Source organism: Diabrotica virgifera, chromosome 8, assembly GCF_917563875.1.
Source record: "Diabrotica virgifera virgifera chromosome 8, PGI_DIABVI_V3a".
In the NCBI taxonomy this organism is placed as follows: domain Eukaryota; kingdom Metazoa; phylum Arthropoda; class Insecta; order Coleoptera; family Chrysomelidae; genus Diabrotica; species Diabrotica virgifera.
The window spans coordinates 223,766,467-223,793,651 of NC_065450.1; the positions used below are offsets into that span (position 1 = coordinate 223,766,467).

A 27,185-nucleotide genomic window follows, 5' to 3' on the forward strand; every position below is an offset into this window, starting at 1 on the left:
TATTGTATATAGCTTCAATAATATCATTTTGTATATCACTTGAAACTCTCGAAAAAACAGTTGATGTTTCTAGATGTTGGCAAAATGTTTGATTTTTTTGGTAAAATTAATTTTAACAATTCCCTGTAATTGCCTCGAATGTCAGAGCCGTCGACCTCAAAATGACCACGAAACGCTAGTTCTTATTTGGCCCAAAAACATACAGTATCTATTATAAGTGTGCTAAGGATATACCTATCTATTTTTTTAAGAAACTCATTATGTTTAGCAATATTTGCTTTAAAAGCTTGGTTAAGAAAACTTTCGATTCTTGTTTTGCCAAACTGAATCAAATTGGGCACACATCTTACATGTAGGTAACGGAGAAATTTCATGTCTCCTTTTTAAAACTCTAAAAAACTATTTAAATCGTGAACCTGTTCCACCCATTTTTTCTGTAGAAACCAGAAGACATGGCCCAATACAGTTTATTTTTCTTGCAACCACATAGCCAAGGATTTTCACTGTACCAACTAAATTTAAAATATCGAACTACTTTTTTCTTCTTTTCGAATAAGTGACGTCATTACCTTGTTGGCAAAGTTTTCGCTTTCAATCTTCATAGAATTAATAATTTTATGTTATTATTAATTTAAATTGTTTTATTCTTACTCATTTATTTAGTAGCTAATCAAATTCATTTATTTAAGTAAAAATTTTTTTTGGAATTTTTACAATATAAATAAAAATAACTGTATACACATAAAATTCCCTACCTATAAGGTCTTGTCAATTTTCTTTCAATGTCATATTTCAGTATGTCAGTTTGAAGCCAAGATGAAGACTACTTTATAATCTCTTTAAAAACATTTTTATATTCTTGTAACATCGACTTATTGTCGACATTGTTGTAGCCGAAATGGCCTAATTCATGTTTTATTAATAGACCAGTAAGGATCTGTTTTTAGGTGGATGTGAGAGGTGGCATTCAGATTTTTGCGGATAAGGTTAGGTGATAACTTCGTTAATAATAATTGATTTATGCTCCTTCTCAAATATGCCCGGAACATTAATAAAAAAAAATAAAATTTTTAATAATTTCCAAAAATTTCTTTTTTTTTCTACTTTTTTGATTATAACTTTAAAACGATTCATTTTGGAAAAAAGTCGTATAGGAATAAAACAAAGATCATTAAATTTTATCAGATGCGATTGGTTAAAAATGTCTTTATTTATCACCCTTGCTGCAAAATAGCAATAAATATAAAATAAGGTTCAATGAGTTTCCATCACTTAGCTTACACTTGGAACCTTCCTAATTCGCTTAGAAATTTTTTGTAATGTGCTAAAACCATACACCAAATTTAATTAAAGTTGACTTACTAGATTTTGAATAATGATTTTGCAATTTAAACTTTTTTTAAAAAATTAAAATTTTTTAAAATCTTGCACAACAAAAACTAGAACATACAAAGATTTGTTAATTTTTTTACACATAAAGAAGCACTAAACCTATCTAACGCACTTTACAGAATTGAAATCGGATTATTTAAGCAGCCTCAGCAATGTTTTAAATTTATAAACAATTTTTTGGCTTATAAACAAATTAGTCCTGTGGCCAGGAGGGGGTGCTACAGGCTCCTTTATTTAGATGGACTTACCCAAGATTTTTATGTTTTTTTTTGACCCGTAGAACACGATTTTTTTGGGTAACAGTTAATCCGGATGTCGATAAGATTATTATAAACAAAGAACTTGAGGAATTACATAACATCGATTTTTCGCAAAATAAAAGATTTTTTTGTATTTCTTGGGTAATTCTAAGCAAAAAATGTTCTTACAAGTTTTTTCGTACGATGCATAGTTTTCGAGTTAAACGCAGTGGAACTTTCAAAAATTCGAAAAATTGCAATTTTTGAACGCGAATAACTTTTGAATAAATAACAAAATAGCAATTCTGCTGACAGCATTTGAAAGTATAAGTCAAATTATACCGGTTTTAATTATTTATCTTGCTAAAAATTAAATTTTTTTTATTAAACAAAGCTATTTTTTTATAAGCCAAAAAATTGTTTATAAAACATTGCTGAGGGCCCTTAAATAATCCGATTTTAATTCTATAAAGTGTATTACATAGGTAGAGCACCTCTTTATATGTAAAAAAATTAGACAACTTCTAAATGGTCTACTTTTTGTTCAGAAAGATTTTAAAAAATTTGAACTTTCTTAAAAACACTTAGATTGCAAATTTTATTATGCAAAATCTATTAAGTCGATTTTAATGAAATTTGTAACACGGTTTAAGTATATTACAGAGAATTTCCTAAGCGAATTACTAAGGTTCTAAGTGCCACGGAAGTGGTTAAAAACATTGAATAACAACAGGCGTATTTTGCCCCCTTATTTTGTATTTATTGCTATATTGCAGAAAAGGTAATACGTTAAGACATTTTTGACCAGCCGTGTATCATACAAAATTCAATTATCTTTATTTTATTTCTGTACGACTTTGTTCCAAAACGAATCGTTTTAAAGTTATAAGCAAAGAAAACAGAAAAAAATCGACGTTTTTCGAAATTTTTAAATATTTTAATTTTTTTATTAATGTTCCGGGCATATTTGAGAAGGAGCATGAGTCAATTATTATTACTGAAGGTGTCACCTAACTTTATCTGCAAAAATCCGAATGCCACCTTTCACATCCAAAAATAGACGTTTTTTCACAATTCCTTACTGGTCTATAAGGTTTTTCGACCTAACTATGTAGCTAGTTTCAACTACTTTGGATCTAAAGTAAGTAGCCACATGTTTTAATTTTTCCTAATTTTCTAGCAGTCAAAATTTCAACTTGGCTTTTTATACAGTGGTTTGCTTATTTTAGGTTTTCAACCTGATGATGGACTGATTGGTCTGAAAACGTTTGTGTTTCTTGTACTAGTGATGTACCCACTTCAATCCAATTTGGATCTTTTTAGATAAAAATTTTTTAATAAATTTATATATACCATCTACCTACAAGTGGAGTTTTACTTCCTTAGTAAGTTTTTTATTATGGTATACAGCCAATGAGAGGAATGTTTTCGTTTTTATTTTACTTTTTTTGATTCCTTTTTTAAATTGTTAAAATAGGTCTTTAATTTTCAATAATCTCATTTTTTTCTTCAAAATTATACAAGGAGAATTACTTTTCAAGTAGTTGATCGATTACGCAGCGACACTCATCCATGGTGAACTGCACGCACACTTTTTATTATAGGTACTGTTAGCAAATTTAAATCTGGTAACAGGCCTACTGATATACACAAGGGGGCCCACGCCGTCGCCCCTTCAAAATTTTCAGACACTAGCCGGCCCGAGCGATAGCGAGGATGTAATCGTTGTCACCACAAATGAATCTGGTATCAGCGTATAATAAAGTTAAACTGAGTCACATAAACTCGCCAATATTTTCGTGTGTCTACGAGTAGTTGGATTTACTGAATTAGGTACCATTAACACATAATATTATAATAGATTTCTATTGGTAAAATATAGGTAAATGGAATTATTCATCGTCATAAAATATTTATTTGAAAGATTTTTAACTGTTACCAATGGTAACAGTGGTTCCATGGACGCTTAGCCAGTGCATTTAAGATACAATACTACATTTAAGATTACAATAGATGCTCCAAGTGCCCTCCATTGTTATCAATGCACAAGTAATATCTTCGTCTCAAATTTTCTAATGCGTCAGATTTTGCAGAAGGAGTCTGTCGATCTGGATAAATCAGCCTATATTATCTTCTTGCCGCTTGCTTGTTTTTATTATTTTTTACATAAATTGAGAATATATATCTAGTTTTTCATCTGCAGTATAACCCATTTCGGTATGAGGATTGACAGTTTATAATAAATTAATAATTGTTTCATTTTGAAATGTCAGTTGCATAGCCTATGGTTACTCAAAACTATAAAAAAATACAGGGTGTCCCATTTGAAATATTGAAGATGCATTTTATTGGGCACTCCCAGCATACAAAATTTGGTCTGTTGCTACACTGTTGGTCGGTACAGATAAAATAAGACAACTTTTATTTAAAACTTTTTTTTGTATTCCCGAAATTAAGGAAAATAATTGGGGGTCAAAATATAATGAGAACTCCTGTACATTGTTCCCGTATTTAATTGTAGCAAACAATGTTTATTTATTATCTATCGTGGCTGAATGGATGCAGCAATCCAAAGCCAATACTAATTAAAAAACATGGGTTCCTAGTCTTTCTACTGGCTGGTGCCTCACCATAGTTCCACTAAGCGTTTTACTAGGTGTTTATTTATCAGGATTTCTGTCTTTTATTTCTCATGATGACCTACCCAGGCAACGCAATCTTTGTAGTTTTGCATAATTTGCTATATATGGTTCTTTGTAATATTAATATAGCTCGTAGTGTTACCCTGATTGAAATCTTCCTTCATTTTTAGTATTTAATAGTTTTTGTATCACCTCTTCTTTCTTCTGTATATTTTTTCTGTCATTCTTCATTCTTCTTCAAATTTTTCGTGCCTTTCTTCTGTTCTGCTTTGAGTATACACTGCATAATTAAGTATCTTTTATAAAAAAATTCCTCAAGCCTAACATAACATATCTTATTCTAAGAAACTCTCGGTAAAAAAATCGAATCTTTCCATTTTTGTTAATACCAGTTTGTACCTTTCTATAAGACATACAGTTTGAAACCATTATACCTATATTAGAAATCTTGGCATTTCGTACTTATTCTTAAATGTTTTAGTTACATGGATGAAGGGTCTCAGAGACATAACCACAAGCTACAGATCGTATAAAGAAAAATCTGATGATTATATGAGATTGACATTGAAAAGAATATCAGCCGAAGACGCTGGAACCTATTGCATTCTGGCCAAAAACTGCCACGGGTGCGATAGAGCATTTTTCACAGTTCGAATCAGAGAACGGGCTAGATCTTTAACACCAATCAGGAACCAATCTTTATTAGACTCCCAGTCCTATCACGATTTCTATAGAGAAACCGGTAAGTAAGGAATATGTGTTTGTGTATCGTCGTTAATGTCTCAGAAGTAACTGCATGTTCGGTTCATTGCACATGAACAATAATCAAAGCATGAATACTTTGCTAACTGTTCCACCATCGAGAGCTAGATTAGACTCCAGCTTCATCATTGTATGTAAATCTTATCATGAAAAGTGCTTAGCAAAGTTTAAATATTTTTGGAGATAACAATCCAAAAAGAAGAAGCCATATGACTGGTAGATGCCATAAGCTTTTCACTGTCAAATCGATTGTTTCTGGGTTACAAAGGTTCAAATTGTCGGTTTCTAGTCCATTTAAATCCTGTATATTATTATCTGTTTAATGGAACGACCGCTGGATCAAAGATGTCTGAGGGATTTAAGGTCACGAAAGGATTGAAGTATTCCTATCCTTTTCAAAATATATCTGGAACAAGAACTCAAGCTGTGGACATGAAAATATAATGGAACGGGAATCCCTCTCAATGACAAGACAACACTATACACTTTATGTTTAGCTGATGACCAAATTCTAATTGCTCAGTTGAGTTACATGGCACGGAAGCTAATAGAAGAATATAACAAATGGGGTCTCGAAGTAAACATTAAGAAAACTGAAGCCATGTGTTTTGGAGGGACAAAGTGATCCATTACATTAGACCATGGGGTAGACCATTACCTGGGCACGAAGGTAAATCAAGATGGAACATTCGATGCTATGGAACACTCGATAAAAGAAAGAAACATAGAGGGTAGAAAAGCCATATCCATGATGAAGGGCATTCTATGGGACCAAACAATATCTAAAGCGAACAAACAGCTCATATACTTAAAGATATAATCACATATGTCAGTGAAGTTTGGCCACTGAAACAAAGAACAGAGAAAATGTTACTAGTAACAGAAAAGGACTTCTGGAGAAGAGCAGCAGGCAAATCAAAAAGAGATCGGATACCAATTGAGAGAATTCGAGAAATGATGGGAATCACACATACAATAATTGATGATATAAAAACAACACAACTCATGGTAAGGCCATGTACAGAGAATGCCAGATAATAGGATCCTTAAACAGATTTTGATGTGGACACCACAAGGGAGAAGGAAAAGAGGAAGGCCGAGAAGAAGCTGGAGGGAGGGAATTGAAGAAGAACTAGAGGAAATAGAAATCACTCCAGGTCTATGGCTAAACAGAAAAGAATGGCGGTTAGGAGTCGGAAAACGCTGTAAACCGATAGTAGTAGTGTATTACTTAAATATACAGTCGATCCCACTTATTAGAAATACCGGTTATAGGAATATCCCGGTTTAAGAAATAGAAAGTTGAGGTCCCGAAATGTTTATAATAGCCACCAATGATCGGTTATTAGAATATCTCGGTTATAGGAATACTTGTGCTTGGCACCAAGGCTATTCCAATAAGCGGGTTCGACTGTATATTAATTAAATGGCATAAAAACCCACACTTTGACTCTCTGTAACTCAGAAACAATTGATGTATGGGTCTTAAAGCACCGAGAACTTTTAAACAGCGTGACCAAAGCAACTTCATTGCAAGGTTTCAGCTAGTTTAACTGAAATCACTTTTAGATAAGAAATGTATCAGGGTTACTTTAAGGTATAAGAGTTTAAAATGACGTTGGCAATATTTTTGATGTGCGTTTCTGGGACGACTTGACTGAATAGTTATTCGATAGTTAATAAAACAAGTAAATGATCAAAAGACTCGTGCAGCTTATACGAAATCACTTAACTGTTTGTCCTTCATCTTCAATAACTGTGATGTATATACGTTGTATGTATCTTCTTAAATAACCTTCATTTAATAACAATAATAAATCTACTTAAACATTCATACACTTAACAAAAATTCGCTCTTTATAGGCCTATTTTAATCTTTTATGTTTAGTATCTTACTATGTGTAGAATAATTTATTATAAATGTATCTATCGCTGACAGAGCGCAAAGCTTCGCAGCCCAAATCAACTTTTCGGGGGCCACGAATCTTATCTCCGTTAGCTTTTTCTGTTGTTTGTTTATCTTTATTATGACACTATTTTATATAAAAATATCAAATTAAAATTACCTATTTATTTTATGTTTATTACAATCTATTGTTACCTGTAATTGGCTCAGTGAATGTAGTGTGGATGACTAAACTCGTAACGGCACTCAAGTCTGACTTCAGGTATTAGTCAAAGCTAAGACTAAAATCTTAGTCAAAGCCAATAAATGACGTTTTTCAGCCTTTGACTAAAGAGTTTTCGTCAAACCTAATAGGAGAGATTTGGTTACGCAAATGTCAAAACTTGTGTGTGTACTTTGTACGCACGTAAGAAGTTATACTTCTGTTATTATGATTTCAACGAAATTAATATAATTTAAACAGTTTATTTATATTTTATTTAAATATTAAACTAATTTTAATACTTACTACTTTTCAAAAAAATTTATTAAAACAATACCAAAAATTAAATAAATAAAAGAATAAAACACACACAAACACATTGGAAAATGCCACAAATGATTTCTGAACAATAATTGTTGGAAAAATTTTAACTAAATACGTATTTTCTGAAAAAAAATTATATATTAATATACTTACAATCATAAAATGTACAAAAAAAATAAAAGTTTGTATTGGGGATTGAACCCGCGGACCATGGGCGCGGTTAGTTTTGAAATTCAAGTATCTTTAGATTTTGGCTACGGAGACATATACAATCCCCAAAATTTTTAACGGAAAGGGGGTTAAGTGATACCTCATTTTAAAGGTCGTTCAACTACCTTTTCAAAAATACCACATATATTATATTTTTTGTAGTACTTTTGAAAAAAGCAGATGAAACTGTAAACATATTACATAGGTAAACAGTTCAGAATTCCAAAATTTTTTGTTGAGTATTGAACTCAAAATTGAATTTTTTTGAAGTATTGAAGTATTTTGAGTTCAGAACTCCAAAAAATTGTTGCAGTATTGAGTCCAAGATTTTTCCAAAAGTACTAAAAAGAAATATAATGTATGTGATATTTTTAAAAAGGTAGTTAAACGATCTTTAAAATGATGTATCACTCAACAACCCCCTTTCTATTAAAAATTTTGGGGGTCGTGTCTGTCCCCTCTAGAGGGTTGTCGTAATTTATTTGAAAACTGCTCTACAAAATGTCCCCCTCACAAATAAATTTGACGTGTTGTTAGATATTTCTCGAGTTTTTCTATAGGGACCAAATTATAGAGGGTAGTACCTTTTCAAATTGAGACACTGTATGTGTTTGATTTTTGTTAGCACATACCCAGGTTTCCCTTAGTGACGCCAATGGATAATTGGCATATTTTCAAAAATAATGTACTTAACACTCCCGCGTACAAATTGTTGTTGAAAATGTAAACATATATTGTCATTATCGTTGATATTAACCTGTAAAGTATTGCATATTTGCCAAGTCTTGGCAAATTTGCAGAACTTCACCTAAATATTAAATTTAGCCACTGCAGTAAAATCCGCGTAGCTATACAATAGTGTTCTAAAAATGTGTACATTCCCCAAATGATTAAAAACTTAAAGGAAATAAGTGAATAATTAAAATAGTAATCGGCTAATCTCCTGCATACGATGGGTGTCAGAAAAGTTTTTAACCCTGACGAAAATAATTGGAGTTTGTTCGATTTGTCGATAAGACAATTGAGCGATGTGTGGTCCTCTAGAGTTTGTGTTATATCTGACTTTCTTAAATATCTGGTTCAGGATCAAGGTAAAATTTAATATTGCCATAAATTATTTTCATTTTGGAATAATTCATTATCCCTAGTACTCAAACTAGATCTTAGATAATGCAGATTTTGTCGCACTAATTTCTCTTGAGATCTTGCCCACAACTTCCTTCTGTATAAGGTTAATTCTACCTCTAAATCTATTTTCCTCGTGCCGCACCTAATAAATTTGTTGTGGATATGCTGATGAGATACGCAGATGACACCGCCATCATGGCAGAGTGTCTGGAAGATCTTGAAACCATGTTGAACGCTGTAAACAACGAATGTATTGCAAAGGGCTTAACAATCAACGCAAAGAAAACAAAATGAATGGTGGTCGAAAAATTAATATTGAAGACTTAGTAGATTAGAAGACTAAAATTATATGATTAGCTTGTTGATCATGCATAAGAAGATCATGCAATGTAGAAGAAATAAATGTATGGGTGATAAAACGGAAACAGGAGTGGAACGAACACATTAGTAGAATGGCAGAGGATAGGATAGTACGAATAGTACGAGATAAGTCACCAAATGGACGAAGAAGTATTGGCAGACCAAGAAAAAGATGGTGCGATAACTTAAACAATTTAGGAGGCTAATATTGAAGAAGAAACAGGCTTTAACGCCTACATACAAGAAGGAAGAAGAAGAAGAAGAAGAAGCTTGTTGATTAGGTTTATATTTACGAATGGTAAACGGACTTTTTTAAACAATACATGATATACAATAACCATAATTGATCCATATATATGTGAACCTACCGCCGTGAATCGTAACGACAATACCAATGATCCTCCTTCTATTTATGTACCGGCATTTAAATGTATTAATATCGAGATACACGCGATTTTCCAATGTCAGTTTATGTTTATATTTATGTACAACTGAGTTTGAGAGTTTATATTTATTACATTTTTGCGAAATTTCTCTAGTTAATAACTAAGGGTGAACTATAGAATTATAGCTCCTCCAAATACAATTATTTTTACAGACGCTACCCAACATTCATTCCACGATTTTTGGTTCAAAAGATGACAAGTTAAAACTTTTCATTCCCTCCGAAGATAATCCATGTTTTAATCCACATGACAGTCCACTAAATATAGAGGCAATAAAACTTGAACTCAATAAACACAAATCAACTAGATAAAGCCTAGGAAAAATAAATATAATATAATATTTTGCCTTCTTTAGTGATTGATTTCTTTGTATCATAGATAGTGTTTGTACTAGATCTTTCTGTTTATACACATGTTTTTATTATTCCTCCTTAATGACGTTAATACAGGTAATGTTGCAAATTCCTCACCATTACTCGTGGTTAATAAGACTTCAGTCGCGAGGATACATTCCAAATTTTTTTTCTAACATATCAATAACCGATAAAGCATTTTTTCTAACTTCACTCATATAACAAAGTATTGTAAACAATAGGTTTGTTCCAACTCCATAAAAAACCGTCTTGAACGGTTACGAGTATGCGCAGTAACGAAATAGTATATTATTCAACGAGCATGTAATGATGGCTATTACTCACGATGATGAAGTTTGCGACACGAGCCGTAGGCGAGTCTCGTAATTCATCAGAGTGAGTAATAGCCATTACATGCGAGTAGAATACTATACTTTTTCTACGACCTTTTTTTATTTTAATTAGTAAAAAATTTAATTATCAACTACTCGAGATTTAAATTATAATAATTTACAAGAATACCTAAATGCTATTTACCCCTAGTACGTGGCTGAATAATTCTTCTTCTTTAAGTTCCATCTTCTATCGAAGGTTGGAAATCATCATGGCAATGCGGACCCTGTGGACTGCCGCTCTAAATATCTCTGCACTACTGCATTCGAACCATTCCCGTAAGTTCTTAAGCCAGGATGTTCTTCGTCTTCCCACATTTCGCTTTCCTCGGATTTTGCCTTGCATAATAAGTTGTAATAATGAGTATTTTTGCCCTCTCATCACATGTCCCAAGTACTCAAGTTTTCGTCTTTTGATAGTTAGTATTATTTCCGGTTGATTTCCTATCCTTCTAGTTACTTCCACGTTCGACATTCTTTGAATCCATGATATTCGTAGGATTCTTCTGTAACACCAAAATTCAAAGGCGGCCAACTTATTCAAATGGACTTTCCACGTCCACGCTTCCAAGCCATAAAGAAGAGTAGAGAACACTATGATAGTCCTTAGTACAACACGTAACATCGAAGCATCCTTAGGCGTAGTTCTAACCTTATATCCCGACAACAAAGAAACTTTTTAAGTTTAATGAATGATGCACGTGCTATTTCAATACGTGTCTTAATTTCTTTGGTTTGGTCTACATTTGATGTTATCCATGTTCCTAAGTATTTGTATTTATCCACACTCTCAATCACAGTATCTTCAATAGTTAATTGGATGTTTACGTGTGCTGATTTAGTTATGATCATGCATTTAGTTTTCTTTAAATTCATCTTCAGTCCGTACTCATGACAGCGTTCATTAAGGCGTTGCATTACGTTCTGTAAATCATTGTTATTATCTGTTATTATTACTGTATCGTCTGCAAAACGTAAGTTGTTCAAAACTTCTCCATTGATAGATATACCTTCTATTGAATTTGAGAGCGCTTCTTGAAATACCGCTTCACTGTAGACATTGAAAAGTAGTGGAGACAGCACGCAACCCTGACGGACTCCTCTCTGTATTTTGATATCTTGGGTGTCCTGGTTGTCAACTCTTATCTTGGCAGTTTGATTCTAATATATATTAGATATAATTTTCATGTCACGACTGTCAATATTTTTGCTTTTTAATATATCTACAAGCTTTTTATGTTGAACTTTATCAAATAATTGATATTTGCTGAATAATTGGTTGCCTTCTATTCCCAAATTATTATTTATTGTAAAAATACAACTAGAAATAGTCAATATAAGTTCTATTCGTTTCCGAAAAATTATAAGCTTAAATTTGTACCTACTGTCAATTAATCTAATAAATAGGAAATGGCTGTTGTCGGTGGACGTATTTCGTAATAGTTATAATTAATGTATATTTACATTTAACTATATATAATATAATGATATAACTATACATAATATGTTATAACATATTTAACACAATATAACTTGAAAAATAAACACAATATTAGTTATAAATTCCGATCAACATAAACAAAATGAGCTAATGTCACTGTCACTAAAATAAATGATAAACGTCAAAATTTTTAGTAAACAAGATATAAACGTAAAAAATATACTGATATTGTTACAGTTAAAATTCCGTTAAAAATGTTTCGAAGTTAATTATTGATATAAATTACAATAATTATTGTATTAAATAAACAACTTTAAGTAATTTTATTTGCAGTTTATATACGATTACCTAATATTAAAAGTGGCATGCGTCACTTGAATCTAACTTCAGCCCGTGAGTAATGACCCGTGAGTAACTTCAGCCGTGAGTAATGAATTATTACTCACGGGTACAGTAATGGGTGCTATTATCTATGAAAAAATAGCGAATAATGAGCATGTTATTAAACGGTCGTAGAAAAAATGTGTTACTGCACAGAATTATTCGTTATTGCGCTTGCGCGTAACGATTCGAGAACGGTTTTGTATCGAGTTGGAACAAACCTTACAATAATAACGCTGATAACGTCACAATAAAGAAAGAAATAAATAAACTAAAATACTTTGAATGTTACGAGGACCACTCCCGAATTATGATTTACAATGTATAAACTTTGTAAATCATGATTTGGGATTTACAATGTATATTTGTATATGTTACAGTTCAAGTTGATTCTCAGTTAGAGTTGACTCCAACTAGTTGGAGTCAACTCCAACTGAAACGAGCAGTAAAAGTTGATTTTAAAAATTTAAATCAACTTTTACTAGTTGGAGTTGACTCTTCCTGGATCGATTCAGTAAATGTTGATTATACGAGAATCTCAAGTGCATTTTTGATGAGTGTGCGGTTCTTTGTTTTGACCGTTTCAACTACTTATTAGTATAGTCTGTAACGTCGCCCCCGTTAGGTAAATTATTCTGATTCGATTTTTTGCACAAACTTACTCAAAGAAATACATCCGTATAACAATCCTTATAACAAATACACAGGGTGTCACGCAGTACCGCGGTCGAAAAATTGTTTAACCAATTTCAGTAAAGTCAGTCAGTAAAGTGACTCTTTATCGAACGAGTCTGATATTACGAGCAGAGGAACAGACGCGTTCGATAAAGAGTATTGAGATGGTGCGTACAAAATTGTATCGTTAATCATAAAAAACATTAACACTTACTTACAACTTTGAGGAATTTTTTTTAATTTTAGACGAAATAAAAAATTCGTATGACAGTAATGACAGATGACTTTTGCATGATGGCCGGTTTTGATGTTTAATCGATAGTTATCAATATTGTATACCTACCTAATTACTAAATCTGTAAAGTTTTGATTTATTTTGTATGAATATAATTGCGAAACACTACAGAATTTTACTTTTTGACATAAATTTTATTAATAATAAGATAAATTTTGTACAATATTTTTAATAATTAAAGTAAATAAATTTTAATTTCACTCAAATAAATAATCGGTTGCTGCTATTGACTACTTACATTTAATATCGGTTAATTTGATTAATTATCGCGGCAGGTAAAGTAACATTCTTCTTTCAATACAACAAAGTGTTACTTTACTGCCGAAAATGAGGGCAAATGAGTACAATAATGAATGATTTTAGTGAAGTTTGGCAATAAACAATGATTTTAAACAAATTCGCAAAAATACATAGTTTTTTCACTTCGTACAAATTCCAGCCAAATTGGATGGCTGGAATGGTGCATCTCTTTAGCACTCACCATTGACGGCCGCCTAATACGCACTTAGCGCTCATTGTTAATAATTAAAGATAAAGCTTAGTAATAAAATAGTGACAAAAATTTCTGCTGGATCTTGTAGAGGGGGCTATAAACTTTGATTTGGTCACTTTCTGATTTTCATAATAATGGATTTTAACCGAGTTATTAAGCCTTGAAAATGGCTATTTTCGCATTTTTCAAATTTTAAATCGCGTATAACTCGACAACAATCAATTTTAGAGAAAAATCACAAAATACCTTTTTTTGCTCAGAATAACCCAAATGATCTAAAAAAAAATTGTTCGAAGTGAAAATTTTTTTTTTGTGAATTTGTCTAAAAAAATTGTTTAAAAAACAATTTATCGATCAAGGTACTGCCTGGCACCCAGTAGATTTGTTATAAGGACCTCTTTTTGAGTAAGTTTGTGCAAAAAATTCGAATCGGAGTAATTTACCTAACGGGGGCGACGATACAGCTAGACTAATTTGAACATATTCAGTAACATTTAATTTCTAGAATCGGCTGTTTGTGTGAATCAGAATCAACTTTTACTAAATGGCATTGGGAAGAGTATACTTTTCCTAGTTGGAGTCTACTTTTACTAGTAAATGTTGAATATAAATCTTCATTTTATATTTATAATCAACTTTTACTGAAACCAGCCGTTAGAGTTGACTCCAACTAGTTGGAGTCAACTCCAACTGGATAATCAACTTGAACTGTAACATATATACATTGTAAATTAAGATTTGGAAGTGCGGCTCGTAAGATTCAACGTGTCTTGGTTTGTTTATTTCTAGTGCATCTTTATTGTGATTTTAGTATAAATACTAATATTTAAAATCCCATAATATAGATGTTCCCAATCCCATACCTGGTCCACCTGTTGTCGTGGAATCAGGAAGAAACTGGCTATGCCTATCTTGGGACAAACCAGTCCAGACGACCAGTATTCCAGTGCTTGCTTACCGGGTAGAGATGTGGACTAGAGGAGCAGAAGGAGCTCGATGGACTGAGGCTGGAGTCTCACCTTTAACCTCTTTTGATATCTTCAATTTGAAGGCAGAGACGGAGTACCAGTTTAGAGTTACACCCAGGAACAGGTATGTATTATTGTAATTCCTTGAAATGTAAACAAGAAAAAGGGTAAAGGAGAAGTTTTTAGTTTGCTTTACATCTAATTATCCCTTTTTATAATGATATACCAATATATGATCCTGGAATGAATAAATCTACCAAGATATGATCCTAGATTCGAGTGGACATACAAGCGCTAAACTCAGACACAACTGGCTAGTTATTTTAGTAAGTAATTTTGCCAATTTTGCCAATTTTGGCAAAATTGACCAAAAACAAAAAAATTACCTACTAAAATCACTAGCCAGTTATGTCTGAGTTTAGCGAACCGACTTTACTGCGTCTAAATCAGGCATATTTCTCAAACGAGCTTAAATGTTTGTATCTAAGTCATTTCCATTTGATGTGTTTTTTAATATGGTATAATATATTATCTTTTTCTTACAAATAAAAGGCAGATATCGATCACAGTTCTTTATTAAATGTTGTCCAAGTGCTTTCTTTCTCAGAACATCATCAGGACCATCTGAAATAAGCTGAAAGCTATTGTAGAGATAGAAAAGGGTGGAAAAACTTCGACAAGTACTCGAAGCTGATGTATAATAATTTTTTTTAATAATGTTGTAGACTTAAAAGTAAATTTAATCAAGAATTTTTTCTTGGTAAAAGGTATATTTATTTAAAAAGCACATAAAAGGGCTACAAATATTAAAACAAAACGTTTTCGCTCTGTAACAAGAGCATCATCAGTGTTACAAGAACATGCTAAGCCATCCAAAAATACTAAGTTTAAAACCTTTTAAAAATAGACTAAAAGGTTTTAATCTTAGTGTTTTTGGGTGGCTTAACATGTTCTTGTAACACTGATGATGCTCTTGTTACAGAGCGAAAAAGTTTTGTTTTAATATTTGTAGTCCTTTTATGGGCTTTTTAAATATATACCATTTACCAAGAAAAAATTGTTCATTAAATTTACTTGTAATTAATGGTACACAGCCAGCTACAGGAAATTCTTCCTTGTGGATATGTTGTAGACTTACTTCGTCAAACAAAGGATGTTATTTTGTTTCTTTTACAAAGCGTTCCGTTCTGTTACTGTTCTTTCTCATTTTTTACCATTTTCCAAGGCTTCTGGACCTGGTCTAAGGTGTTTACTGTATAATATTATTCATTTTCTTATTATCATTGCTCTACATTGCACTAAATTTTATTTTATATCTTAGATATGGATGGGGCGAGAGTGTCCAAAGCGGAGTACTCACTTTAGGTAAACCAACCAGCTTACCAGAATTCACCAAAGTTCTACCTGGACAGTTGAAGGCACTACTTGGAACGGAAGTTACTTTGGAATGTGAAGTAAGTTCAAAATAATACATGATACATATCTTATCTGAGATTGATTGGCAGATTGACTGCCACAAAAAAATGTTTAAAAAAGTCCATGGTGCCAAGTTAAAAAAAATGCATCTGACAACCAACTGAAATATTCTGCCAAATTCTATTCAATATTCATATTCTGCCAAAATGAAAAATGATATGTATACGCGACGACTGTGTACCACAGCGGTCAAATACAGCAAATCCGCTTCTCTGTACGACCTCTGGCAAAACAGGAACTATATCATAGACCGTATCAAATCGGTCGTATACGACCGCCCGCGCCGTGGCATGAAGTACTTATTGAACTGTCGGTCGTATACGACCGCCTGGCAGTCAACCGGTTAATGCTCTCATAACGATAATTTTCCTGGTTTAGCTGCTCCTACGTAGGCTGCATAAACCTTTGGACTCCTTATTTGAAGCCACCTTCCAAACCTTTTCTTGTTATTATTACTATTAAGCCAAATTCTTTGTTTAGGTACAAGGAGAACCAATACCAACTGTACGCTGGTTAAAGGATTCACAAGAAATCTATCCAGAGGAAGACCAGCGATATCAAATATCTCAAGAAAGTAGTATATGCCGGTTGTTGATAACCAACCTTCAAGAATGTGATTCTGGAAGATATATGTGTGAGTCTATAAACAAAATCGGAAGAGTGTCTACGTTTGCCAGGCTTGCGGTGGTCAAAGATCCTAAAATTCTTCTTGCTGATTCTGGATTAAGATTGTAAGTAAACATTTAATATAAATCTAAAGGTTCTGTTTCATTTTATATCATCCTAGATTTATTGAAGGATATTGGGGCCCACCTGCGACAATGGCATGTGGAGAATAAGATTCAACCACGAATTGTATCAATATTACAAGGATCCCTCTATCTCTCTCTCTTGTCGATTCCCATTACTGCGAGGATCGTGATTTCTTCCAATATTGCTAACAATGTTTCTCCATTGGTCTCTATCTTCAGCTGCTCTAAGAGCTTGGCAGAATGAGTTTCCAGCTGAATTCTTTATTTGGTCGGACCATCTAGTTGGTGATCGTCCTCTTGATCTTCTCCCCGGAACATTTCCAGAAACAATTAATCTCTCCAAACTGTCGTCACCTCTGCGAACCACGTGACCAAAGAATTGCAGAATTCGTTGCAGACATATTGTGGACAGTCTTTTTTTAATATTGAGTTGGTTTAGAATAGAAACGTTTGTCCTATGAGCTGTTCAAGGTATTTTCCATATTATGAGGTATCCAAAGGCTTTTGGCGCTGTCATGCGTGAAGAGTCCAAGTCTCTGCTCCGTATAGAAATATTGAGAATACAAGGGCATTCACCAGTCTCATCTTGTTATTATGATAGACAGATATGTCTTTCGAAACTTTAGTTAGGCGACTCATCGCATTTTTTGCCATACCAATACGTCTCCGAAATTCTGCTTCACAGTTACCATCGTTAGTTATACTAGACCCGAGATAGACAAAGGTATTTACTATCTGGTATTCCTGTAACATGTTAGTCAGTTGAATAGTGTCGAATCTGTCGACCACCATTATTTTTGTCTTAGCTTTATTGATTTTCAGACCAACTTTATTGCTTTGGTACTCAACTCTTCGCAGAAGATCAAACATTTCTTGCTCATTTGCTGCTATTAGTGTAGTGTCATCAGAAATCTTAAATTGGACATTTTCCTACCAGCTACTGTTACTCCACCGACCCATCCTTCTAAAACCATCCTCATGCCATGTTCACCATAAATGTTAAATAAGTCAGGTGACAACACGCATCCTTGTCTAACACCTCTCTCGGTCTTGAATTGGTTTGAGAACTTCTGATTTAGTCGTACTGTCGCTATATTGGACTGGTACAGATTTTTAATAAGTGTCACCAGGTGCATTGGTGTGCCCATTTCTATTTGATTTATCAATAAAAATTGACCACAGATTTATCCAGCTTACACAATCAAATGCATTTTGGTAGTCAACGAAGCATATAATCATAGGTACTTGAAATTCTCTAGATTTTTCAATGAGTTGTCTCAGGTTCAGGATTTGTTTTCTTGTACCTTCACCCTTTAAACCGTAGATTCTATATAGATTCTATATACCACGTTGGCCTTTTTATTACCTCTACCTCTATTAGTTCTGTCGCCAGTGGGGGTACAATGGCCTCCTTAATTAAAATTATCAAGATATTCAAGTTCTTTTTATGTATTTTGACCCGTAGAACACGAATTTTTTGGGTAACAGTTGATCTGGATGTCGATAAGATTGTTATAACCAAAAAACTTGAGGAATCACATTTTTTGCAAAACAAAACTTTTTTGTATTTTTTGGGTCATTCTAAGCAAAAATGTTTTTACAAGTTTTTTCGTAGGATGCATAGTTTTCGACATAAACGCGGATCGAAAAATTGCAATTTTTGAACCCGAATAACTTTTGATTGAAAAATAAAATAGCAATTCTGCTTACCGCATTTGAAAGTTCAAGTCAAATTCTATCGGTTTTGATTATTTTCATTGCTAAAAATTAATTTTTTTATTGTTAAACAAAGCTATAAACACATAGTGCTTGAATGATGTTTTCAATGCATTTCTCATTTGAAATCGAACGAGTAGGCGCGCATACAGACAATTTCTACGTAGATTAAGTAGATTAAAACGCATGCATTGGGAACGGGAAACACTATGTGTTTATAGCTTTGTTTAACAATAAAAAAATTTTTAGCAATACAAATAAACAAAACCGATAGAATCTGACTTGAACTTTCAAATGCAGTAAGCAGAATTGCTCTTTTATTTTTTAGTCAAAAGTTAGTCGGGTTCAAAAATTGCACTTTTTCGATTTTTTGAAAGTTCATCCGCGTTTATCTCGAAAACTATGCATCCTACGAAAATACTTGTAAGAACATTTTTTGCTGAGAATAATCCAAAAATACAAAAAAATGTTTTGTTTTGCGAAAAATCGCTGTTATGTAATTCCTCAAGTTCTTTGTGTATAACAATCTTATCGACATCCGGATCAACTGTTACCCAAAAAATTCGTGTTCTACGGGTCAAAATACATAAAAGAAACTTGGGTAAGTCCATCTGAATTAAGGAGGCCGTTGTACCCCCCTGGCGACAGGACTATATCTACAAGACCAAAAAAAATGTTTGCTTTAATTCTTTGAAGACCTCAAATTTAACAATAACTGTATACCTTTGATTACCTAGTTTTTGATTTCCTTATTTCTAGGGGAATAAATAATTTCAACAGCACTGACCCACTACCCCCACAATTTACAATGAGGCTGAGGGACCGAAGAATCGAAATCAGTTATCCAGTTAGATTAACTTGCCAGATTATTGGTTATCCAAGTCCCAATGTGAAATGGTACCACGATGGAAAACAAATTAAAGAAGACGGTGAGTAAAAAATATACAATTTATAGCTAATTATTTTACTCAGTATAATTCGATACTTAAAGAGACTTTAGAGCTACCAATTTGTTTCTGCACTGTCTTACAAGAGAAAGAAAGTTTAGACGTTCGTTCTAGAGAGTGAAATGATCGGGTTGTACGCAGTTTCGGTAGGGATATATGAAGTGAGTAACACCGAGCCACAGGTATATCTCTTGTTGTTTGGCTCGCATCTAGATCGATTTGATACCCCACATAGCACTTTTAGCAGTTTTATTTATATATTTATTCTAGATTGCCACGCTTTCTTTACTGACAAATTCTAAACTCTGGAATAAATTGAGGGAAGCATGGAGAACAGAAACGATACCGAAAAACTGGAAAGAAAATTTATTGATACAAATACACAAGAAAAGAAATGAATCGGAATGTGATAACTATTATAGGGCTATATGCTTATCATCAGTGGCACTTAAAGTCTACACCGGGATAATAGAACGGAAGCTCAGGAAAGAACTGGAAGGAAAACTAGAAGAAGAACAAGCTGCTTTTAGGAAGGAAAGAGGAACAACAGATAATATATACATACTAAGAAATATAATTGGAAGGAAAAACGAAATAGAAGAAGACTTGTATATTACGTTTATAGATATATTAAAGCTGCTTTTGATTCTATAAATAGAGAAGTAATATAGTCAATAATGGATGTCCTGCAAATCCCGCAAAAGATAATAAGCGTGGCAAAAAGTACATATAGAAACGTACTTGCTAAAGTACAAATAAACGGAAACACATCGCCAATAGTAAACCTAAGGAGAGGAATAAAACAAGGGGACAGTCTCAGCCCAGTTTTGTTTATATTAGTAATGGACAGAGTAATGAAGAGCGCTAAAAGAAGGTCAAGGCAATTACAGTCAACAAAAGGATAGAGGAATTTAGTACCAATGAGAATGGAGGGATTACTATATTCAGATGACCTAATAATAATAGCAGAGGATAAAGAGAAAATGCAAAAATTAATCGATATCTGGGTGGAAGAAATAGAAAATTTAAAAATGGAGGTACTTAAATGTAAAGAAAACGAGGACCATGATAGTAACCCAAAAGAAAAAGGAAGAAATAAACCAAACGATATTTAGGTGCAAAAACGAAATAATAGAAACAGTCTCGACCTTTGAATACCTGGGAGTAATAATATCAGAGTATGGAAAGCTAGATTAACAAATCTCATACAGGACGAAAAAAGCAAATAAGATCTACTATGCGCTAAATAAAACAATATTTGGAAGGAAGGAAATAGATAAAGAAATAAAACTGAAGGTATACAATGCAATATTTGTACCAATTTTAATATATGCAAGTGAGACATGGGTAAACAATGCCAAACTAGACAGTGCAATAAACGCAGCGGAGATGAAGCAGCTGAGAAAAATAGCAGGAAAAACGAAATTGGACAGAATAAGAAATGAAGTTATTAGACAAAGACTGAAACAGGAATCGATAATAACCAAGATCCAAAAAAGAAAATAAAATGGTATGGACACATTAACAGAATGGACCAGGGAAGACTACAAAAGCAGGTGATGGAATTAAAAAGATATGGTAAAAGAAGGAAAGGGAAGCCAAGCAAAAGATGGATCGATCAGATCATAGAAATTGGACAGGAAAATGGAAAAACACATCAACAAATGAAAGAGTTAGCAAAGGACCGCAAAAAATGGAAGGTATGGATAGAGGATGAATAAAACCTCCGACGCCCCTGAAGGGCATAAGGTGTTTCGAGAAAGAAGAAGAAGAGTAAAAAAATACAAACTTAGCTAATTATTTTACTCAGTATAATTCGATAAACACTTAAAGAGACAGTAGAGCTACCAATTTGTTTCTAAACTGTCTTACAAGAGAAAGAAAGTTTAGAAGTTCGTTCTAGACAGTGAAATGTTCGGATTGTACGCAGTTTCGGTAGGGATCTATGAAGTGAGTAACACCGAGCCACAGGTATATATCTCTTGTTGCTCGGCTCGCTTCTAGATCAATTTGATACCCCACATAGCACTTTTAGCAGTTTTATTTATATATTTATTCTAGATCGCCACTCTTTCTTTACTGACGACAACTTCCAAACTTTGGAGATCATCAAATCCCACATGGATGATTCTGGAACCTACAGCATAACAGCAGAAAATGATCACGGATCCGTATCGTGCCACTGCAATCTCGTCGTTGATAGAGGTATCAAAGACTACATTTCCCCAGTTTTCGTCAGCCATGTCGAACCATCAGAAATTAAAGTGAAAGAAGGAGAAGAACTAAGGTTATCTGCTAGAGTTGAAGCATACCCAGGAGTTGGATTGACGTGGTACAAAGATGGGGTAGGTATATCACCATATAGTCTGGGCAGATTATCGGAAAATAAATAGGCCATCTTTGGGCCTTACATGAATTTTGTTTAAAAATGATTTAAAAATGTGTTGTTGTTTGTTTGGGTTTATATGACTGCGGACACTAAATCCATTCGCCAATTTTACTATTTTTTATTTTATTAGTCATTTTTTCGTATCTTATCCTAAAACTAATACTAATATAATAAACAATTCTACTAATAAATAATTATTTTTGTATTTTTTTTTAATAATTTTATATATATATATATATATATATATATATATATATATATATATATATATATATATTTTTATTAATTTTTTTCCAAATGATGTTCTCAGAGTTCCACAGCAAAAACTGCAACATTCTTCTTTAGCCCTCTACTTCATTCGAAAGCTATTTTACTATGGACTGTCCAAGTTCGTCATTCATTTTTATCTACATATTTTTTTTTTATATTTTTTTAATTATTATATTTTTTTTTTCTATTTTTTTTTTATATATCTTTTTTTATATTTTTTCTTTCTTTTTTTTTATTATTTTTTTATTTTTTTTTATTTTTTTTTATTTTTATTTTATTATTTTTTTTTTATATTCCTTTTCTTTTTTTTCTTTTCTTTTCTTTTCTTTTTCTTTTAACATATAACAATTTACAAGAAATACTTACTCTATATTTTACAATTACAATTTAAGCTTAATATCTAAAATATGTTTATACAATAGTCGGTATACCAACTCATTATTTTCTAATGTTAATAAATAATTTAAATTAATGGGATGGTGGACATCAGTCAAAGAATACAGTGAATTTTTAAAAATGTGTAACTAATACAATATTTCTTATAAAACCCTCAATTTTGCCCAACTTACGTTTCAAGTATCTTACTAAATGATGTTTCATTCAAAAAAATTTAAAAAATTTAATTCAAATGATATGACGTCTCAAAAAATGTAATTTTTGAAATCTTCGTAGTTTTATTGAATTACCACCACTCTAAGACGGTATTACTCAAGTTTGAACATATCTATTAGAGTTTTATAAGTGCTTTTTTAAAGCTTAGGATGTAATCTTTAAAATGCACTAAATTATTTTACTTTAGAAATGAAATAGACTATTTCTTTTTGAGAAAATTTAGAAAGATAACAAAAATGTAATACAAAAACCGAAAATTACCAACTAAAAAAATGTTTATACAAAGTGATCCAAACTTTTTTCTGTAAAACTTACCTAAAATACATTTAAAAATAAGCTTCAACAATAATAAATGTTCAGCAAATAGTTATTTTCCTAACAAGTGCAGAAAGTCATTCTTTTCCGCACGCGACTGCAGTTTGCCGAACGACGCAAAGCGGGAGATCGGCAAGCAGTCGAGTGCGGAAAAGAGACTTTCTGCAAGAGTTAGGAACAATATTTTTTCTAAGAGTCTTTAAATAATTACCAAATCTTAATCAATTAATTTAATTAATATGAAACTACATACACAAATTAATTCTTTGACAAGGTTGTCAAAACCAAACTTTCAATATAATTAGTTAGCATGACGACGATCTTGGTTTCCATGACGATGATTCAAAACGACTGTTATTGTCTACCGATTTGACTTTCGAATATTATGTCAAAATAATTTTATTTCATCGAATTGTCGCGTTAAAACAGGAACACAATAAGATATATTTGAAATAAATTAGTAAATAATATCTAAATATTAGTTTATTGCATGTATTATAATTACTTTAAGGCCATATTAACATATCTAAATTAACACGCGTGCGGAAAAGTAAAAACCGCGTGCGGAAAAGTAACACGCGTGCGGAAAAGTAACACGCGTGCGGAAAAGTAACACGCGTGCGGAAAAGTAAAACTTTCTAAACTAAAATGCGTGCGCGAAAGTAGACATTTTTGCACGCTCGTAGAAAAAAATTTTTTTAGCTCTTATACAGTAGGTATGTTGCATAACTTGGAACCTATTGATAACTTTTTATTATCAGTTTTACTAAAAAAAGTTATTCTTTATAAAATACTATGCATCGTATATAATCTAAGATGCAATCATCAAATATCAAATTTAATTAATTTTATACGAGGTATGTCAAAAAATATGAATTTCACTCAAGAGTAAAGTACCGTTACATTTCACAATATCGAAAATTGTTATCAAGAAAAATTGTTTGGAATTAAAAAATTTGTTTTAGTATTCAATTATATCCTTCTAATTAAAATATTGTGAATAATAAAGGCACTTAACTCTTAAGAAAAATTCATATTTTTGACATACCTCGTATAAAATTAAAACAGTTTGATATCTGATGGTTGTATCTTAGATTTTAGACCAGGGAGAGCATTTTATGAAGAATAACATTTTTTCGTAAAAGTGATAATAAAATAGTTATCATAATTGTAATAAAATGATGATGAGTATCCGTAATTTGAGAAAAAATTGAAAAGTTTTTTTTTTCTATTAGAATGATGTAATTGTATATTTAAACATAGTTTTTAATTTCAAACAACTTTTCATAATAGCATTTTTTGATATTGGTTCTGGAATATAAATGTACTTTTCTCTTTAACGAAATTCATATTTTTGGCATAACTCGTATAAAATTGATAAATTTTGATATCTGATGGTTGAGTTTTAGATTTTTGACTATCCAGAGCATTTTATAAAAAATAACTTTTTTTCGTAAAATTGATAATAAAAAAGTTTTCCATGTGGTTCCTAGCTACTCAGACATACTGTATAAGAGCTTCTGTATAAGAATGTTCAAATTGCAATGCCATATTCGGATTCAGCATAATCAAAAACAAAATAGAAACATATTTGATCAAAGTAAAATGATGAATTCAACGATATTTTTAAAATTATTCTTACAAAACAATTGTTATTGTTTAAACATGTAATAAACAATTAGCGACCAAATCTGCGAGTAGAACCTTTTACTTTAACATGTATATAAACTAACAAAAAAAAAAGAATGTGTGTGTACTTTGTACGCACGTAAGAAGATATTTTTCTATTATATATGTAATAGGTAATTTAAACGAAGTAAATATACTTAAAAGGTTATTTGTACTTATTTTATTTAAAAATCAAACTAACTTTCTTATCTAGCACTTTCAAAAAAGAAGAATATCTTAAAAAATTATATAATAATATACTTACAATCATAAAATCTATAAAAAAAAATAAAAAAAAACAATAACTTGCTTGGGGCTCGAACCCACTTGACGTCTACCGCGCAGTACGAAAGCTGACGGCATTTCAAACTAGACCACATTGGCGTGTACGTCATGTGGGAATATACACAAACTAAACGTTTACACCATAAATTTATATGAATTTAATAAAATTATTTTGATTTTTGTCGAAATAAAATACAACAAAATATAGTGTAAGAAATCAATATATGAGATGAAGATTTGTAGAAAGTTTGTTCGTAATCAGATTATGTAAATTAAAGCATTGCCTACTAATAGGTAACTACATTATTTTGTTTACATTTTCCAAATAGATAGGTATTGAAACTATTAGGTATTTCCAACTGAAACATTTAGAATTACGTACCTGCGGCTTTTCAAAACTATATAAAAAGTCACTATAATTATAAATTTGATTTTATTTCTGTCCACACATCAATAAAAACTAATATTATACAATATTTTTGTTTACCGATAATCTCCATATTGAACAATTATTGACAGATCATTTCAAAATTTCAACACCCAATCAGAGCCCGTATAACCACTAATACCATACTGTCGGTGTGCGCATGCGCGGGGATCAATCAAATTTTCCCCTTAATCGATTCACCGCTAAAGAAGAATATCTTCAAAAAGTTTTAGAAAAATATAAGCTTGTTTGAATTTTAAATTAAATGTACTGTATTAAAATAATCTTTTAGGCCCGTCTGCGTCCCTCAAGGCGTTTTGTGATAACCCTGTCGTACGACGGAATTGTTCTGCTATCAATAGGAAAAATTCTGAAGAAAGACTCCGGACTCTACACTTGCGTCTGCAGCAATGAAGTTGGACGAGCTCAGAGCACTGCCAGAGTGGAAGTTGTTGACAGATCTGCTGATACACAGGACCAGACAGTGAAGATTAAATCAGATATTCCGTAAGTCTAAAAAATTATTCTTCTTCTTCCTGCGGTGCCTTTTTCTTAAGGACGTTGGCCATTACATTTGCGCATTTTTAATCTTATTTGCAGCCGCCCTGAATAGTTCTATGGAGGTCATATTCGTCCATTGTCGTAGGTTTTTAAGCAAAGAGTTGCGTCTTCTTTCTGGTCCTCTTTTGCTATTGATTTTGACTTCGATTATAAGTTGGAGCCGTCCATACTTTTGATTTCTTACGATGTGACCAAAATATTACGTTTTCCGTTCTTTTATTATAAGCATAAGCTCTCTTTCCTTGTTCATCCTCCGCAAGACTTCCGCATTTGTCGTACGGCTCATGTAGGATATTCAGAGCATTTTACGGTAGCACGAGAGTTCCAATGCTTGGATTCTTTTTGTGTTGCTTCTGTCATTGGCCAGGCTTCAACACCATAGTGCAAGGTGGAGAAAACATAGCACTTAAGTATTATAGTTCTCAATGAGATACCCAGCTGGCGGTTGTATAGAACGTTTTGCATTTTGTAAAACACTATACGTGCCTTTTCCACGTGGTCTTATCTCTAGTGGGTGGTCCCAAGTTTCATCAAGGTTACTTCTAAGGTACGTTATTGTTGTTACTCGATCATCTTTACCCTTACCAAGAAGTGGCCTGAATCTATATTAACCCCATGATAAATGCGTACATCCATTAAATTAGAGTATTTGTTCTATTAATTTAAAATTCAAATTAATACTTATACACTTTTTATACTTTTTAGATATTCTAAAGAACCAAGATTTTTGAAGAAGCCCAGATCCACAGAAGCATTTGAAGGCGATAATATCATCATTCTCTGCGAAGTGATTGGAGATCCCAAGCCAGACGTAATGTGGTTAAGAGACTTCCTAAAGGTAAGCTTTTGACTTACTTTTATCTAGTGCTCTCTTTGTAATCTGTTTTATAACGAATATTGCATATGTACACGACCTTCTTGTAGTGTTGCCCAAATGCAAGAACAAGACGAGACTTATGCAGTCTTGGTCTTGGTCTTGTACCAATATACCTGGTCTTGGTCTTGGTCTTGGTATTGCACTCACGATCTTGGTCTTGCAGCAAGAGTCTTGCAAGTCTCGCAGTTACCCACTAGCATAGTAGGAAAAATGAAAGAATACCCATGAATGAACATATAAAACACGCTGTATTTTCCTGTCACCGTGTCACACAAAAAATT

The 27,185-nt window shown here is 32.3% G+C and overlaps 1 protein-coding gene across 50 annotated transcripts in view; it reads left to right on the top strand.

Annotated features, from left to right (window-relative positions):
- Positions 1-27,185, top strand: part of LOC114341578 (extracellular matrix-binding protein ebh) — a 369,628-nt gene that overhangs the window by 122,855 nt on the left and 219,588 nt on the right. For all 50 annotated transcript variants that reach the window (XM_050657458.1, XM_050657487.1, XM_050657456.1 and 47 more), the window contains 8 exons: positions 4,755-5,015; positions 14,487-14,733; positions 15,931-16,063; positions 16,566-16,816; positions 19,313-19,482; positions 21,562-21,845; positions 25,759-25,973; positions 26,733-26,865. In XM_050657458.1, the coding sequence (XP_050513415.1) occupies positions 4,755-5,015; positions 14,487-14,733; positions 15,931-16,063; positions 16,566-16,816; positions 19,313-19,482; positions 21,562-21,845; positions 25,759-25,973; positions 26,733-26,865 (1,694 nt within the window). The remainder of the gene's footprint in view (positions 1-4,754; positions 5,016-14,486; positions 14,734-15,930; positions 16,064-16,565; positions 16,817-19,312; positions 19,483-21,561; positions 21,846-25,758; positions 25,974-26,732; positions 26,866-27,185) is intronic.